The sequence below is a fragment of the Callorhinchus milii genome, unplaced genomic scaffold (genome assembly GCF_018977255.1).
Source record: "Callorhinchus milii isolate IMCB2004 unplaced genomic scaffold, IMCB_Cmil_1.0 Scaffold18, whole genome shotgun sequence".
Classification (NCBI taxonomy): domain Eukaryota; kingdom Metazoa; phylum Chordata; class Chondrichthyes; order Chimaeriformes; family Callorhinchidae; genus Callorhinchus; species Callorhinchus milii.
The window spans coordinates 14,895,925-14,915,063 of record NW_024704759.1 but is presented as its reverse complement, the minus strand read 5'-3'; the positions used below and the strand labels follow the sequence as shown (position 1 = coordinate 14,915,063).

General features: G+C 42.1%; 2 protein-coding genes and 1 long non-coding RNA gene across 3 annotated transcripts; 1 reads left to right on the top strand and 2 right to left on the bottom strand.

The window, feature by feature from the left end:
* The first annotated feature begins 107 nt into the window (after window positions 1-107).
* Window positions 108-5,525, top strand: LOC103186255. Its single transcript, XR_488725.2, has 3 exons — window positions 108-261; window positions 4,150-4,306; window positions 5,397-5,525. It is a non-coding gene; the product is annotated as an uncharacterized LOC103186255 (long non-coding RNA).
* Window positions 4,403-11,434, bottom strand: LOC103186254 (uncharacterized protein SCO4629-like). Its single transcript, XM_007905158.2, has 6 exons — window positions 11,370-11,434; window positions 10,013-10,100; window positions 9,003-9,126; window positions 7,372-7,524; window positions 5,273-5,455; window positions 4,403-4,760 (listed from the first exon to the last, which is right to left on the bottom strand). The coding sequence occupies exons 2-6, from the start codon at window positions 10,082-10,084 to the stop codon at window positions 4,642-4,644; spliced, it is 651 nt and encodes a 216-aa protein (XP_007903349.2). The 5' UTR covers window positions 10,085-10,100; window positions 11,370-11,434; the 3' UTR covers window positions 4,403-4,641.
* A 1,182-nt stretch (window positions 11,435-12,616) lies between these two features.
* Window positions 12,617-16,160, bottom strand: mtg2 (mitochondrial ribosome-associated GTPase 2). The gene is made up of 6 exons (XM_007905160.2): window positions 15,770-16,160; window positions 15,517-15,664; window positions 14,680-14,795; window positions 14,380-14,598; window positions 13,677-13,815; window positions 12,617-13,469 (listed from the first exon to the last, which is right to left on the bottom strand). The coding sequence occupies exons 1-6, from the start codon at window positions 16,010-16,012 to the stop codon at window positions 13,075-13,077; spliced, it is 1,260 nt and encodes a 419-aa protein (XP_007903351.1). The 5' UTR covers window positions 16,013-16,160; the 3' UTR covers window positions 12,617-13,074.
* Window positions 16,161-19,139: the final 2,979 nt, after the last annotated feature.

Here is a 19,139-nt window from a genome sequence, read left to right as displayed (position 1 = left end):
AATAGGAGCCGAGATTTTCGAAGCAACGGCCACGCACGCGCGAGCAACCCCGCCCTCCCTCCTCCCCCGCCCCCCCGCCCCCGGTCGGGAAGGCGCAACTTGCGCAGGCGCCGTGTGACGGCGGGAGGGACGGGAGGCCGCCCTGACAGCAGCCGCCGCGGCTCGTGCTTCACCTTCACACCTCGATTTTACTCCACTTCGTCGGGGCTCCGCCTTCGCGGGTAATATAAACCCCCAATCAAACCAGAGAGACACAGACAGGTAAATCATAGTCTATCTGCCCGACTGAGGAGAGACAAACCAAACGCCGCCGTGTGAGGCGGCCCTCAGCGGCCCTCAGCGGCCCTGCGCTGCCCGACACTCGCCGGTTATTCGTTTGAAAACAAACCGACGACGGTCCCCCCTCCCCCTCCCCGCCGCCGCTTGTTGCGCAGTTCTGGTTTGGAAGCCACTTCCTCCACTGCAGCACCTTGTAATAATAATAATAATAGTCCTGGCGTTCGACACGGCATCTCATCACTTCTTCGAGACGTCTCAAAGCGCTTCACGGGATACGCTGTGTGGTTTGTGGGCGAAACGCGGCAGCCGATTGCGCACCAAATGTCCGCAATAATGATCATCTTTTGGATGGGACTGAGAGCCAATCTGTCCGCTCAGGTGAACGTTCAAAGGTCCTGTGATCCCTTCGTGACTTCTTTTTTCTTGTTTTGGAACATGGCTCTGACGCCGCTGTGATTGCCAACAAATACAGTCATTTATAATGTCAAGTCAGCAACATCCTGTGAAATGCCTTGCGATCGGTTCACAGTGTGATAAGGTGCAATATCAAATATAAGGATTACTATAAATCTCGAAAATGTGGCTCTTGATGTCTGTCAAATCAATCAAATGCGTAATCATTACACATTACAGGAAACTGAAGCATTCGAGAGGTTAAGATGCTATATTAAGGATCATTTATTTTTAGAAATGAATGCAGGTTAATATCTACATGTAATTTGCAATCTGATCACCAATATGACACTTTGACCTTGTCTGTCCCTTCCCCAGTTTTACTATTTCCGCAATGTTGTCAGTTGCATGTGACCAGAAGAATCGCTGATAATATCCCTCAGAGTCTTAACACTGTTAAGTCACAGAAATGATGGATTTTTTAATGTCCATTCCATTAGAAACAAGAAAAGTAACGCCTCATTCAACTGAACCTTTGACAGTTACACCCAGTCTGTATTACAGCACTAGATTACAAAGTAAATGGGAGAACGTCATAAACACCAGGAGCTTCAGGCTATTTTAGTACCAATTCTGTTTAAACCAGTTCTGAAGTATCCTACAAGTTAAATAGTGCATTAGAGTGACACATGGGCTATTGAATTTAGTGAATATCTTTCCAGAGCCTCAGAACTGCAAATAGGCAGGAAGCTTGCAGCCAAAGCATGTCCAGTATGTTCACTTGTAATCCTGTTGAGTAAGGAGTGCCAATGTATTTGTATCTGGTGGAAGAATTCTTGTATGAATGCCATCTAAAAATAGCTATAAACATTAAAGTTTGTTTTAGTAGAAGTGCAAATATTGCTCTTGGAATTCTGATAACTACATGAAATTTGGGTCAGATTAAGACAATTATGTTCTTGTTCTTCATATTCTTGCAGTAAAACTTTAGTTGGTATTTTAAAAAAAAAATACATTAGACCTCTTTTAGCTGCATAATGTAACTACAGTATGTACTGTGGGCATAAACCACGGACACCATTCTGTTCTAGGATGGGGCGGTTATCAACACATACTCAGGTCGGCAAACCAGTACTGTTAGCTTGTCTGTACCTTTCCCCGAGATGGGAGAAATGTCGTTGCAAGTCAAAACTTGGAAACTTACATAGAGTTGTTTGCATTTGGCCATTAGTTGCTTAGATTCCATAAAGCAAATAGGGCAAATTCCAGGCACCAACAGCCTCAGGCTACTTAAGAACCAGTTCTCAACTTGTCTGAAAGCTAAATGTTTTTAAGGAACACTCCCTTTGGTCAATTCTGACTGTCACAGATGGACCACTATCAGTTTGGGTTTACTTTCTGCCTGGAGAACAAATGGATGTACAGAATATACTGTAAAGTGAATTGACTATGTTTTGTGTGTGAAATGTTTTATTGACAGTGCCTGCTACAAGTACATTTCAACAAACCTGGACTCCACATTGAGTCCATTAATTTTCAATTCAGTTCAAAGCTTACAATTCACTTCCACAATTCCAAGGGTGAAAAAGCCAAGTTTGGAATAATAACAGCATCAGGAAGAAAGAGTAAAGTGAATAGCTATTGTACCTATAGAAATTCTGCTTCTCGATTCAAGAGTTCCCTGATCTTCAAGAAGCAGTTATGTGCCAGCGACAGCTGAAAAGCAAAAAGGTTGGCTTTCAACAAGCAACAATATGCGTATCTCAATACCTCTTCTACTACACTTTCAGTAATACAACTCACCATCTGAGATATAATCTGAACAAAAACCCAGCAGGTACCTCATTGTAAAATGATATACCCTTCAGTTCTGATTATTTTTATTCAGGTCAATCCAAATTTAAAGTGAGCGACACACTTTACTGAGGAATAGCAAAGATGAAAAATGACAAACCATTTGGATGAATGTTATTTGAAGCTCATGCGTATTTTCAAAAGGTGCAAAGACTGTCCTGCCTGCTCATCTTGAGAAAAATGAGCAGTCAAATGTGGCTTCATTTCAGCTCCCAAAGCTGAGAATATTGTTCAGTAACGTCCAACAAATTAATGTTGCCTGCCATGCTAGCCCCAAAGAAAAAAAAGACTAGTTAAGAATAGTCTGTTAATAATAATAATCCTTGCATTTGATATAGCGCTTTTTACGTCTTCTAGACGTCTCAAAGCGCTTCACAGAATATGCTGTAAAGTGAATTGACTGTATTTTTGTGGGTGAAATTCAACAGCCAATTGCGCACAGCAGTGTCCCACAAACAGTCATGGATTGAAATGACCAATTTTTTTTTTTTTTGAGGGATTATTATTAGGCGTTTGGAGTAAGGAAACTCGCCCAGGTCTCTCACAGGCAAAGCGAGTGCTCTAAACACTGAACTACAGGACTCCACAATCACACACACAGACCATCACACACACACACAGACCATCACACACACACACAGTGACCATCACACACACACAATCACACACAATCTAACACACACACAGAAAATCGCACACACACACAATAATAAGGTGTTTTTGCAACTATCTAAATTTTAGTAAGTTTCAGCAATGTGTCAAGTACCAGGGTGCATTCAAGCTAATTTAAAAATGTGTTTATCAGGAAATGAATTACCATTGGAACAATAAATCATAAAAGGAAAGTAATTCAATTAACTGTAGAAACATGAATCAGGATTTCAACACACACCTGTGCATAGAGCACAATACAGTAATATGTCTTAAGTGAATACATTGTTTTTGCTTGGCAAAATAAACTTCAGATTCTGTTTGCTGGCTAATTATTATTATCGTTCTTTGTTAATTGCAGACTTTGAAACTATGAACATTAGGGCTGTCACCTGCTGTACAGACAAGTGCACAAATTACAATAATAAAAAAAAGCTTGCATTTGATCGTGTCCTTCAAGTCAATAACATAAACAACAACTTGCATTTGATATAGTTCCCTTCAGGAGGGTGCCTCAAAGCACTTCACAGGATTTACTGTAGGTGAGCTGTGTATTGTGTAGGTAGACACTGGAGGCAATTGGCGCGCAACAGTGTCCCACAAGCCATGAAGTGTTGTCTTGTGTTTCATTGCAAGATTAAATCACGAGAAGATATCGCTACCTCAATATTCTTCAACCAAATATACTGGCATTGCACAGTGCACTGTGTTCAGTGTGTATGGTATCTAAGCACACTGCAAAAGTAATGCATTTTATATAGTCTGCTCCACCCATCAATCTCAATGATCATTCTGTCCAGACTCCCCCTAAAGAGATTTGAATGAAAGGAAAAGCCAGCGCGTTACATTGTTTGACCACCAGGTGTCAATATAACACGGTTTGCACTGTAACTGCTTTGATATCATTTGATCACAAATAACCATGAAATGAATGACAACATTTAATTTGAATGTCCACCTCCAACAATGAAGCACATCCCCAGCACTCATTGGCGAGTCACCTGGAGTGCCTGGACTATACCAGTTCAAAGTCCGAGGTATGACTCAAAACATACAACCTTCTGATGTGACCGACTGAGCCAACCTGACACTAGAAGCATCCTGAAGACATTATTCAAGCGTCATTCTTGTAAGTAGGCACTATAGAATGCAATCATTTTATTTTTTATAATATTTTATTATAAAATAACAGTGCAATTAATATTGAAGCGTGATGTCTCTTATTATTCTAAAGTTCTTTCTCCAAGTATGGCTCATGCAGTTAGTTCTGATTCTTAACACCTGACTGTGCAGTGCAGTGTGTCTCCTACTGCTGAATTGAGAAGCCTTGATAAATGTAGAATTTTCAATATAAAAATTAATTTGAACAACTATCCAGTGCAAATTCAGTGGCGGTGAAATGCAAAATCCTTTTGGTTAAAAGAAGTCTAAGCCATTCTAGGTTTTCTCTGGGATGTGTTTGGCTTATTTTGGCCGGTAACCTGTTTGTAGAAGCTTTCGATAGGCCTCCCAAACCTCAGGGGAAATGTCTTGCTCTACTTGGAAGCCCTTCTTCGGGTAATCACGGATTCGTTCTAAAGCAGCTGGATGGAAACAAAATAAACTTAAGGATTAAATATATTAGAATAAGACTGCAGCCTCTGAAAAACACAATCATTATTTAATCAGTTTTACCTAAATCTCCTTTATTCCTAACCTTCCCCATATCTCTCTGTGTCTCCTATTACTTTTGGTTCAAAGGTTGCATTTTAGACGGTGAGCATTTGAGGCCCCAGCAGAGTCTCCAGACATTATTACTGAACGACAAGGATTTTTTTCCCAAAAGCGCAATTACCTCACCAACACTCAGCAGTAGGATGAAGGTTTATTTTATCCTGTGGTTCTGAATGTTCAATGGTGTACATTTCCCACCTGGCAAGAGACTAACCCTTGGCACATTTTGACACAACGTAATATCAATCGTACAATTCTGGGAAATAACACTAACATTCCTACAATAACAACCAGTACCTTTGAAGACAAATTTACATTCAGCATCTTCATTTCAAATACTGTGCATTAAATATTGTATTTCATATAGAACTGTTCAGCTTACCCAACATGTATCCAATCAAGTCCACCAGAGTCCCCACACTCTGGTTTGGGTAGTAATCAAGTTCCATTGGTGGAGAAGTGACGATAACCTGCACATTCTCTTTGTCCCCTGGCCACTGACATAGGTATGTAGCATATATCCGTCGTTCCATAAAAGGCTGTTGGACCAGAATAATCCTCTTCACTGGGAAGACAAAGGTAAAGAAATAACTACTGAACACGAGCGGATTTGTATAAATGTTTTCTTTCAACAAAATACCAAAGTTTAAGATTTTTCCAACTTATCACTGAAACAATTTTGGGATGTGCTCTTTATTTCTGAAAGTTTCACAGACTTGTGTATTTTGTAGGTGAACACAGCAGCCAATTTGTGCAACAGCAAAGTCCCAAAAACATGAAGTGAATGAATAATTGTATCTGGAGGATTTTGACAAGGACACTGGAAGAAACTTCCTCTCTATTCAAACAGTGCCATGGGATCTGTAATGTCCACTTGAACAGACAGACATGACCTCGGTTTAATGTCTCATCTGAAAGATGACAGTTCTGACACCACTGCATTGGTGTGTTAGCCTAGATTATACGGTCAATTCACTTTACAGTCTATTCTGTGAAGTGCTTTGAGACGTCGAGAAGACGTGAAAAGCGCTATATCAAATGCAAGCATTATTATATATATTATGAGCTCTAAAACCAGATGTGGGGCCTGATTTCTATTGTTAACTAAAGGGAAAGAGGAAATATCATTTTTGTTTTGAACTCCTGTCCATTTCACCTGTGAGTTGTATTTTAATGTGATTTGTGACCTGTTATTGTAGGGTAGTGCTGTTCGCAGTGGCATCTGTAGGATCTGAGTGGTATTGCTGTTGCCATCTCCCATCACTGGGCTCTGCCACACGTCAAAAACAAACATATTTTCATTCCAATTTCTTCTCAGTGCGTGTAATTGAGGGAGGAGTTCCACAGCATATTTTGGTAAAGGTGCTAATTTTATCTGATCTGCTAGAAGCAATGGGCTTGATGGACTGAACAGTCATTTTCACGTTATAATAATAATGCTTGCATTTGATATAATGCCTTATCACATGTTTAAGATATCTCAAAGCGCTTCACGGGATTTACTATGAAATGCAGCGACTGTATTTGTGTGTATTTATGTGCTGCAATGTCCCACAAACAGTTCTAAACAGAATGACCAGTTTTATTTGGGGATTTCTATTTTTAGTCATCATCAGCTTCAAATGCAAACGGTTATGATATGGCGTGCTCTATTCTTAAACACAACTAATAACAATTGGCATAGTCAAAGGTTAAAATAGCAGTGTACTGTACTGTGGCACATTTAAGACAAAAAACTGTATCCTGAACCAGTCTATCAGTCAGGTTTCTATTGTAGTGAAAATCCTATTTCCTTAACACTTCACTACGCCATATAAAGCATCTCCTGTCACAATGACGTCTATTTGAGATGCTGATTGACCCACTGCTGTGTATTTCCAGCATTTTCTCATTTTATTTCAGATTTACAGCCTTCACGGTTTTCTTTCCATCTCTAAACCCCTCTTTCAACCATTGAATTTACATGCAAATCTCCTCCACCTGAAAAGAAAGATGAATAAAACTCTGGAGTGCTCAGAAACCTGAAAGAAGCCGTCAGGAAATGTTTCCCAAAGGGAGACAGATGCCAAATACAGATCTGCTGCTCTGCACCTTCAGGACAAGTCACATTGAAAACCATCAAAACAGCAGCATCTAGAGGCAAGAGTGAACTTCCGCTGCTGAATTAACATGGATCTGAATGGCACCAAACTACTTGCATCATCTACTGCAGCAACCTACAAGCTTGTAACCTAGTGTGTGGTCAGCCGTGTATCTGACACATGTAGAAACCCATTGCCATACTTAATCCAGTTCTTCATGTTTATGCCACTTACAATAGAGTGCACATTCTGCAATGGAACACAGAATACTGACTAGAGTTTCAGTCACAAGTCCTTGTGCTAAAAGGACAGTTACCCCGCCAGAGATGTCTTGTGTATATCAGCAAAGAGCCATATCAAGTAAATGCCATAATGAGTGAAAGCTCACACTGTTATTTACCCGGGATGTGCTGTTCCATCAGTGTTCGATATGCAAACCTTATATTCTCGCCTGTATTTGTGGCCTTTTTCTCAAGAAGGATCTTGTGAGCTGGAACACCCAATTTAATAGCAGTCTCGGCAAAAACATCTGCTTCTGGCAGATTCCATACTCCTGTTCATACAAAAAAAAGGGATAATGGCAATAAACAGAGTGTCTATTATTCCTCAGAGCATTTTTTTAAAAAAAAGCCATACTGCAATTTATCAATAAAGAAAAATAGCAATATCAGAAATCCAAGCTCACTGGAGGAAGAGGGCATTAACACAGACAATAGCCTGGGAGTCAATGCGAGGCATAATCTACTCAAGAGATTTATAGCTCATCATAAGGTGTGAACACAAAGCTCAGGTGTTTTTTTTCATAGGAACATAGGAACAGAAGTAGGCCATTCAGCCCTTCGAGTCTGTTCCGCCATTTAATTAGATCATGGCTGATCTGTACCTCAATTAATCTTTTCAATTCCAATTTCCCGCTTTCTCACCACATCCCCTTAACACCCTGACATACCAAAAATCTATCAACTTCACCTCCTATGTTTCACCACTACAACAACAAAACAATAAGATTCCATTTATTGAGCGCCTTTCACGTCGGGAGGACGTCCCAAGGCGGTGTACAGTTGGGTCAGGACCCGAGCATTGGGGGGAAATGGTCAGGGTGAGGGGAGGGAAGGGAGGGAGCGAGGAGGGAGTAGAGAGTCGAGAGGGGAGCTGAAGGCACGGTCAAAGAGAAAGGTCTTGAGACCGGCCTTGAAGGAGGAAAGGGAGGAAGCGGCGAAGGCACTGGGGGATAGATTTCCAGAGCCTCGGGGCTGAGAGGCTGAAGGCCACCGATAGTAGGGCGGTTGGGGCGGGGGATGTGGAGCAGACCGGAGCCAGAGGAACGGAGGGTACGGGCGGGTAGGTAGGGGGATAGTAGGTCGGAGAGGTAGGAGGGAGCAAGGCCGTGAATGGCCGTGTAGGTGAGGATGAGGATCTTGAATTCGATCCTCTGGGGGATGGGGAGCCGGTGGAGGCGAGCGAGGGTGGGAGTGATGTGGTCACTGGTGCGCGACAGTACACGAGCTGCAGAGTTCTGAATGACCGGCAGTGTGGAGGGAGGGCCGGGAAGGCCGGCGAGGAGAGAGTTCCCATAGTTCAGCCTTGAGGTGACAAAGGTGTGGACCAGGGTTTCAGCCGCGTGAGGGGTGAGGTAGTGCCGTAGTCTGGCGACATTCCGGAGGTGATGGAAGGCGGTGCCAGTTGTGGCGCAGATATGGGGGAGAAAGGACAGCTCAGGGTCGAACAGAACCCCGAGGTTCCTGATGGCTTTGAGAGGTGGAGAGTGCAGCCTTGGATGCTGATGCTGTCAGCGCCTGAGGTGCGGAGGCGCTGACGTGAGCCAATCAGGAGGGCCTCAGTTTTGCGCACGTTGAGCTGGAGAAAGTTATCTCTATCTGAACCTCTACAATATATTATTGTAACAGTCTTTATGGTTTCCTTCTGTCCCTGATATTGTCGTTACTATCACCGCACCACACAATTCAAGAACTAACTTAGGATGTATCAAGCCAGTAGAACAAGTGGACATAGGTTTAGTACGTCAGTTACCTTTAGTGTGGTTTCCCAGGTAACCAGTGAACAGTATCTGTGGAGCCCATCCTTCCAGGTAAAGTTCTGCGGCTCTTTCTGCAACTCGGATGTCGTGACACCCCAGACCTATTATTACATCACTCTGGAAACATAAAGATACTCACGTTACTCTCTTTAGTTACTGTGAAACTGTGAGTGTAATAATGCTTCCATTTGATATAGCAACTTGTCACATTGTCAAAACATATCGCAGCACTTCACAGGATTTCACTGATACCCTTACCTAACAAATATATGTCCACCTCAGTCTTGAAAATTTGAATGGATCCAGCATCCAGAGCCATGAAGGGAAAGACCAATTTTATCTGAAGCAATGTTGACCAGGACACCAGGAAAAACTCCCTTCTCTTTTCAAATAATGCCACAGGATGTTTAACATCCACCTGAACAGGCAGATAGCAAACGTGGCAGCCAATTTGTGCACAGAGAAATTGCACAAACAGCCATGAAGTGCATGATCAATTTGTTAATAGATTGTTGACCACATAGCTGCCTAGTGCTGCACTGCTGAATGTTGGTGAGTGCCAAGGCAATGTTTCCTATACACCACCAAAAAGCAATTCTAGAGAAATAGAAAAATAAAGTAAGAATTCTTCAAAATCCACATGAGATCAATCAGCATCTTAAAGAGAAAGAGGGGCTACTGTTTGAATTATGATGTTTCAGTAATTACACCTGAAACTTTTAATCGCTGTGCTTCAGATACCTCACAAACACTCTCTAACGTAGATTTAGAGCATTTTCTGTTTTATTAACATCATTGGTTTTGTTTGTCTGGAAGAACATTCTCATCTGCAAGGAACTGCGAATGTTTGTCTTCTTTTTCATTAACAACCTTTGAAGTTTAGTTGGCTTCACACTTTCAGAAAAGTGAAATCCATTTTAAATATTTCATCCTTCTTGTACAGGTTTATTATTGGGGTGTGGGGAGTTTTATTTTACCTAAGCTGTTAGTGAAGCATTCCTACCTTAACCAGAGGTTGTCCCAATTTCAGATACTTCCATAACAATAGTGCCCATCGTTTGCAATCATTATCCATTCCAGTCACATCATCCCTATGGGTAAAAAATACACTCAACAGAGGTGGATTCTTCATTTCCTTCCAAAGAAACAGACTTATAGCAAAGGAGAGTGAGAGTGGTGGGAATGTGGAATTCTATGCCGCAGTCAATTGTTGGGGCATCAACTATTCAAAAGAGAATTTCTTACTAAATAAGTTTGAATTTTTTCATAATTAATATTCCTGAAACAAATCTATAAAAAGTTTTAAAAGGGAATTAGATAAATAATTTGAAAATGGAAATACAGTGTTAAAAAAAGTTAGGAGGAAAAGACCGGGGAGTGGGATAGAAATGGGTAGCTCATTTCAGAAAGTTCCACCCATAAAATACAGTCAATTCGCTTTATAATATATTCTGCGAAGCGCTTTGAGATATCTCAAGGACGTGAGAAGGCGCTGTGTAAAATGTAAGTATTATGACAGTGGCCTCTTTCCAAGTCATAATAATAATCCTTGCATTTGATATAGCGCTTTTCATGTCTTTTAGACGTCTCAAAGCGCTTCACAGAATATACTGCAAGTGGATTGACTGTATATTTGTGGGCAAAATGACCACAATTGCAGCCAATTGTGCACAGCAGCATCCCACAAACAGTCATGAATTGAAATGACCAATTTTTTTTCGCTCTCGAGGGATTATCATGAGGCGTGTGGAGTAAGGAAACTCGCCCAAGGTTTCGACCTACCGGGAATCGAACCCAGGTCTCTCGCTTCCGAGGCGACTGCTCTAACCCCTGAACTACAGGACTCCTTCATAAGTTATAAAATTCTATGATTCTATAGAATTCTGTTCTTGAGAAACCATTGTTTTTTTTTTGCTTTCAAACAAACACTGACTGAGTCACATTGAAAGGCATTATTATGTTACTTATTGTGTTGCTCTGAGACATTCTCTCCCAAACAGGAAATGTTGAATGTTGGACACGGGGGTTTATGAAAACCAGGGAAGCTTCTCATTTCACAAATACAATATCTGGTTCAGAGGCCAATCACGTGATCATCAGCATTGATGTTGATGAACAATACCGGTTGTTATTGTACTGTAATGTCTGATTGTTTCTGTTACAGCAAAGATCGGCGCTGGATTAACGGTATCGATTCAATGATCGCGGCTCCGCAATGCGCTGTTTCACTAAACTCCCGACACTGATGTGTTTAAAACACATTTAGACACATTAACACACACATTTACACACACAAATCAACGGGGGGTTAAGGTGGTTGTTGGTGGGAAACCCGCGCAGGGTTTAGGAGACAGCCTTACCTTGGCTATGGCTATTGCTGCAGACACACAGACAGGACCACACTCCAACACTTGCCCTCACTGACCCACATGATCTCAGCACCTCAACTGCTCTCCTGGTGAAACAGCATCTGCTTCCCTTTGTTTGCTTCAATAATAACTCTGTCATCTGACTGAGGTCTGTGTTGGCTGAGGTGAGGATATACCCTGATTTCAGCTTCTCTCGCTGCTCAGCGTTTCTCCAGCCTCTGGACAGGCAGTGGGGGACTTGCTCCAGTTCTGACACAAAAGACATGAGATGATCGACTCTCACTCCTGACGTTGCGTTTCTTACATTCAAGGAGACAAATTGCCTCAATTTTAACCCACTCGAAAGCCATATCACATTAAATGGAAACATTTAGCCCTTAAAGGATTAAAATGAAAAACAAGCCCCAAACAGGATCGACACATCATTTACATTGTATAACAGGTGCCAGACTGTCCTGTATTTTAGCAGCTAAACCCTGCTGTTATTTTTCCAGGACATATTACATTTAGTTGGTGTTGTGCAACTTAAAATGTCAGTAAATATGAATACAAACGTTTAAAATCTCTGTAAATGTCAATAATTTAAACCACGACATTTAACATCAAAGGATTGGGATTGTTGTATCACATGGACTTGGTTGATAACCATTGGCGCCTCTGGGTCACCAGGTTCAAGCCCCACCTCAGGGTTTGAGCTCACAATCAATGCTGACACAGGACAGAACTGGAACAACACTGCATTGAGTGATGTCAAACTGAGATCCCATCTGCTTGCTTTCAGATGGACATTAAACGCCCCAATGACAATATTCTTAGTCACAATCTTGGCCAGAAATTCTCCAGATCCACTGGTCAATCATCTTGAGGTTATTTGAAATAGCTGCTGTGTTCATTTAGAAAACTTAGTGCACTTAACAGTAATTACCTGTGAGAAACTTTTATTTTCTATTTTTGTCAATAACATTGACACTGGAGCCCTCACACAGAGCAGCGTGCCAGAGCGCTTGACAGTGGGGGGAGCACGACACTGAGCCAGGGGAGGTGACCGAAGGGACGGAAGAAGAGGAAGGTCTTCAGGCACGTTGTCTATAAGGGGTACAAATATGCACCATCCTTCCTTTCACTGAAAAACGTTTTGACAATTTTTGTATTTTGAAAGAAAGGAAGTTCAGTGGCACAATGATGCATTTCTGCATGACTTACAGCATTGTATTGTCTTTGTATACAAACAAAAAAAAAGGTCTGCCAGCACTTTTCGTGAAAACTGGCCTTTTAGATGAATTTAGAATAGAGAAAATGGTTTTCTCACACCCAACTGCTCAATAGACAATCACATTCAGCACTTTGACCCAGGGTAGAGTACAGATGTTAGGGCATTTTTCTTACTAAAGTACAATTTTAAACAATTCCTTTAAATTATGGATGTTTGATATGTATAAAAGGCATAAAAAATGTATATGGTGATTTTTGTTGTAAAATCGCATAAATTGAAGGTCCATCCAGTTCGCCTCCACCATCCTGGCAGTCGTTTGGCCATGTCGTGTCCCAATCGATATACTGCTAAAACCTAGATTCAAAATAAAGATACCGCCCAATTTGTTTGCAATCATTTATTATATAGATATAAGCTGGTAGGTAGCTTTTGCTTCTTAATTTTTAAGAATTAATTCTATTTCTTTATCCTGTAGGTCAGGTTTTACCACTTGAGCGGCTTGTGCCCCTGGATATACGAGCTCTCCAGGTACCCATCATATAGTTCTCTCAGATGTAGTACAAGCTCTTCAATATTTGCCCCAGTGAGTGCTGATAGGGGAATGACCCGCTGGCTTGCTTTTTGCTGGAGCGCGAGGAGATTGGCTCTGGATTCAGGCAGGTCTATCTTGTTCCCGATGATACAACAAGGCCTTTCTGACAATCCTTTCTCATATTGTTCCAGTTCGTATCTTAAATCTTCCAGCTGCTGCCAGGGTTCTGCCACTGACAGATCCAGGACAAAGAGAAGAAAGCGGCAGCGCTCGATGTGCTTCAGGAAGGAGACTCCCAGGCCTCTGTTTCTGTGGGCTCCTCTGATAATCCCAGGGATATCGGCAACTACAGAAAGGGGAAAAAATACAAGGTGTGATGAAATTCTGTTCAGATTAGCTTTCTAGAGTCGTCGAGACCATAATGAGATTTGAGAATCGTTGAGACCATAAATTCTGCCAATCCTAATTTTGGAATCAAATTCTTCTCATCAAAAACTCCCTGAACTGCAGAAAACCAGGTCCAACCTGGTAGCCTCATAAAGGTAGTGTTTACCTGCTACTTGCTCAAAGTCTTGATAATGTATCACACCAACATGAGGATTTAATGTAGTAAAAGGGTAATCAGCTACTGCTGGTCTGGCCCTTGAGATTGCTCGCAGAAGGGAAGACTTGCCAGCATTTGGAAAACCAACCTAAAGATAATGGGAAATAATATGTAGTTTTAATCACAGGCACTGGTAAACAAAATGAGTAAATAAAATAAAAACAGGAATATATAACTAAACTCTAGAAAAAATTAACAAATGTTAATATGTATTTATAATATTTATAGCACAGAAGAAGGCCATTTGGCCCACTGTGTTTGTGCCGTCCCTTTGAAAGTGCAATTCAGACCCATTAGATTTGCAAGCAGGAAGTTGGCAGTGGAATCCTAAATGCCATTTTAAGATGTCTTGGAAACATTCTGTTAAAACCTGGTCAGATTTACGAGTACGGTAATCTTTAGGACCCACTGGAGAATAGCTATCACCTTTGTATTCATATGTGTATGTATTGCTGCATATTGGACATTTCTGTCCCAGAATTGCTGCCACATTTACCAACAATTTTGTGGGAGGCAATATGAGATGTTTCACTGTGATAAGTTCCTATATCAATTGTAAATATTATTTCTTTATCGCTGAAATGACATTTGGTCTTTGTAACATAGTGAGTGCGATGCTTAAACCATTTTTTGGTGAAGATCTTGTACACACCATCCCAGCATGAGCCATGGTCCTGAGCTCCAGGTACAGAATGTGTTCCTGACCAGGGTCTCCTTGGGTAGCAGTCATTGGTGCCCGATTCTCATTTGACAGAAAGAAGCGATTCCCTTTCCCACCGGACCCACCGTAAGCTGCCACATGTACCTCTCCATGAGCGGAGAGATCAGCGACCACCTTCTCATCTTCTTTGACTACAGTACCAATCGGAACCTGAGAAGACAACAGCAATTGAGTTGGTAGCTGTAATCACAAAGTGGCAGCATTATAAAGCCGTTAGTTACGGTAACTCACCAGAATATAGGTGTTGTTTGCATTCCTTCCGTAACAGTTTTTATTTCCTCCAGATTCCCCATCATCACCGTGATAAACTGGCACAATGGCAGTAAGCGATTTGACTTGTCGGGCAGCTGAAAATTCATCACTCATTAAAAAAATCATAATCCTTGCATTTGATATAGCCCCTTTCATATCGGGAGAATGTCTCAAAGAGTTTAATAACAATAATAATCCTTGCATTTGATACAGAATCTTATCACGTCTTCGAGACATTTCAAAGTGCTTCACAGAATATACTGTACAGTGAATTGACTGTATATTTTGTGGGCAAAATACGGCAGCTACAGCAGTGTTCCACAAACAGTCGTGGATTGAGTGATTAGGGTTCACAGGATTTCCTGTGAAGTGTAGTGACCGTATCTCGCAGACAAACTTATTTTAAAAATGAAAACTGCAATGAAGTGAATCAGTCTCACTGATTTAGATTTGATTTCTTTAAAGACACACATTCCTCATTGCTGTTCTCACCATCAGTGAGATTTCCACACCAGTAAGAATAGTTATTGCTTACAATCGCTACTGTGCACAGCTCTGAAAATTAATATCCCGCTGTTCATTGACGATAGAGACCAATGAACACTGACAGATGGTCACATCGTGAATTCTGATTACCAATGGTAACACTATCACTGATACTGCACTTAGAAATACAATCAATAACCATTTTGCATTCTGGAAAAAAAATGTCTTTGGTGACTTAAAACAGCATTAGGGCCAAACATTAAAATGAAGGAAATCTTTTAAAATGATACATCAAAATGTATTGGATAAGATATTTTATTCCCACGTTACCCCTCAGTATGACGTGTCCTCCATCCCCTCCATTTCCACCATCGGGTCCTCCAAACTGTTTGCGAGGTTCACTGTGAAAAGTGCAGACCCCGTCGCCCCCGAACCCTCCGACCGCACGGACCCGCCGCTGGTCCACAAAGCACCGAGTCTGTGTCGGAGCAGAAAGATGATGATCGTTGCAGTTGATATACAGTGCGAACGGCCGCACACAGTGGATGACAGACGGTTCCGGTATCCGCAGCGCGAACATTACCAGTTTCTTTTCAGAAAGTTCCTTTTTCTTCCGAAGCCCTCGAGCTTTGGAGAGTTTGACATCGCTGACGGTGAAGGTCCGCACCAACGTGTTCGCGCCGCAGAGAGCGGTCGGTGGGCGACTCACCGCGGGAACAGCCCACAGAGGAACCCACGTCCCCAGAGCCACGGCGCGGACCGTCAACATCGGGGCGACCGGGACCGGGACCGGGACCGTTAGACAATCTGAAGCGGTGTCAAACATAACCGGTGTGAGGTTCCGGTGCGGAATGTTCACGACTTCCCTTCGCGGCACAAAGATCCCGAACCGCGACCGCGACTCCACACAGAGACCGACCGTCTCCTCAGGAGCTCCGCCGCCGAGACTCGTCCTCAGCAAAACCCCCGAGACTGAGGTCGCGGGACCGCAGCTCAGCGCCTCGGTCAGAGGTCACCGGTACAGAGGCGCTCCCGCGACCCATCGCCACCGCTCCGGATCCCCGGTCCCGCACTCCCGGAGCGCTCCACAGAACACACGGCCGAGTGTAGTGACTGTGCATTGTGTTGGGGGACAATCATTGACTCGCGGCCTTTTATTCATTTGAAGTACAGATTTTTTCCCGAACTTTTTCAAACCATTCTCTGAATTCCCTCATTTATAATATACAATATAACATATATATATATATAATCCTCCCCTCTCCCCTCTCCCCTCCCCCCGACCCTCCCCCTCCCCCCGGGTGTCGGGTGTAACTCGAGGCCGGGGATCCGGGGCCTGTGCCACCGCCGCCGTATTAAGCGGCTGGTGCGCGGCTCCCGGCGGGTCACGGCCCGGTCCGGCCCCCTGACTGACTGTCCGGCCCGGGTCCGGCCCGCGGGAGGGAGAGAAGGAGAGAAAGAAAGAGAGAAATTGTCCCCAAAATCCGCTTCTCCACTCACCGGGGCAACCGCGGCCTCGCGCGTGCGCAGTTCGTCCGGCGCCTTCAACCCGCGTTTGTAGCCCAAAGTCCACTGACAGTAGCCCCAAAAATAGCCCAACTGGAGGTGTTACAATAATAATAATAATCCTTGTGTTTGAGATGGCGCCTCATCACGTCTTCGAATCGTCTCAAAGCTCCACAGGAAACACTGTAAACAAATAAACAAACAAATGACATCTGATGAGCGCCTTCACCCCGGAACGTGTTGGGACTACAGTCAAATGCACCAAAAGTGAACTGACTGCTCTGTGGGTGAAACGCCAGAGTTTGATCCTTGGGAGTTTGATCCCAAATGGGATTATAATCTCAAGGTCATCCCTTGATTACGTGTTATTAAAGTCTTGGGGGTTTTTTTTTTGGAATATTTTTCCAATGACGACGAGGTTGATTTTGAGCGATCGATCAAACCTATTGAACGCGTAGAGATGAATGGGAACCACCACATTAAAATATAATGAACTCGGTAATTTATTGTTTCCTTTTCAAAATTAAAATGTAACAACTTTTAAATAAGTAACAGAAAATTTCTGGTACAGGCAAGACATCAACTCATTTGCAGTTACAACAATTTCTTCTGATCACTAAACTCAAACAGCAATCGCCTCCGTTTATGAAGGCTCACAAACATCTACTCAACGTTTACTGTTTTGCTGGGCAATGATAAAGAGGGTAAAGACTTAACATAGTACATTACAACAGGTTTCATTGGAGAGAGAAAAAAATCTTCCTAAACTCTCAAGTTTTTTGTTTCTTGAAAACAAGCAGGTGATTGTCACAGTACAATCTAGATTTTAGCTATTTGGCTGTTTGACAGCGAGACACAAAAAAAAAACCATTGGCTCTATCAGCAAATGAAATGCAAAACATTCATATGATTGCACATTGAAATACAATTTTTTTTACAACGAACAGTATGACCCCCCTCAGTGCCTGTGGATCCTCCTGTTAGACAAGGCGGCTCATTCTCGAATCGATGCTTTAATATTTACACAAAAAAGGTTGACTCTGGACTGTACATTTCAGAATATCTCATCACTCCCTTCAACATATTTATAACAAAGAAACTTTCCTGTGTAGCATTGGCTCAACAAGTTATCAAATAAACTTGAAAATGTAATACTGTACATATATTTTAACACCTTTCAAACCTTTACCCCAAATTGTCCCATTTTGTCCTCACCCTCCACCCCCCCACCCCCACCACTGCCCCTTCTTGGAATCAGCTGGTTGTTTGTATGATGGACCCTTCAGTTTGGAAGATGGGTTTGTTGAATAAAAGCTGCTAACATTGTCCGATTATCAGCAGGTGCATTTGAAGCAGGTAAAGAAAACTTGTTAGGCTTTTCCCTCCTGCGAGGGTGGAATTGTCATAATGGTGGTTGACTCCCAGTAATTCTGTCTCTGACACATAATGAAATGTACATAGTCTCGGCACTCAAAACTGTTCCACTGGACTGTTAGACCATCTGATGCCGGTTTTAAGTTAGACCCTTTACAGCAGTCAATCCTGCATTAAGTGTTAACAGACAACATACCACAACATGTACTGGTATGTCAACATTGATTAGTCAATCACAGTATCATTTTCCACAAGATTTTAAGTGAAGAAAACTACTGAAGAAAATCATTCGAGGCACAGCAACACTAACGTTTCACACCATGTGGTCCTCATTATAAGGCTCAGCACATAGTATCTGCTAAACGTTTGCTGGACTCAAGTTTGTATGTTGGCTTTTATTCATGTCATGTGGCATTCACCTGGAGTAAACACCTCACTAAAACGCACAGAAAGATTGGCTTATTTAGGACAAGAGTTGCCATGAGAGTGGCGTACGCATGAAACAGTTCCTTCACTTCAGGAAACTATATCCCTATCATCATAAAATGGAGTCAGCAGTTTTACTTTTCCATATGAGGGTTTCATTTCTAACATTGTAATCATTTCAATGTGATGAATTTCATACCGTTTCCATCTGACTTGGGGTATGCAAGTACTGCAGCATCTTACATTTTTTCCTTATTTCGTCCACATTGAAAAAAATTTTAGGATGAATTTAGTTGGCCTTTTGCATACATGCTTGTAGGGAATAGGATATCGAATGAATGTTCTTTCTCAAAGAAAACTAATGCAACAGCAACTATCGCTGACAACAATATCCTGTCTTTCATATAAAGTACCCAAACTTTAGGTCAAAAGTTTTATGTGCTCTCTCATACTTTTGTTTGAGAAAATAAAACCGCACACCCCATGCACAAATCTAAGATGCCTTTTTCGGGTTTGATTTCAATGAAAAAGAGTCCTTTAGCAACTTGTAGCTAAACATCCAATACTCCATTGCTGTATATATGGAAGAAACAAATGTCATCTTTAGTGCAAACGTTTATTATACACACACACAGGCGCTTAAATCC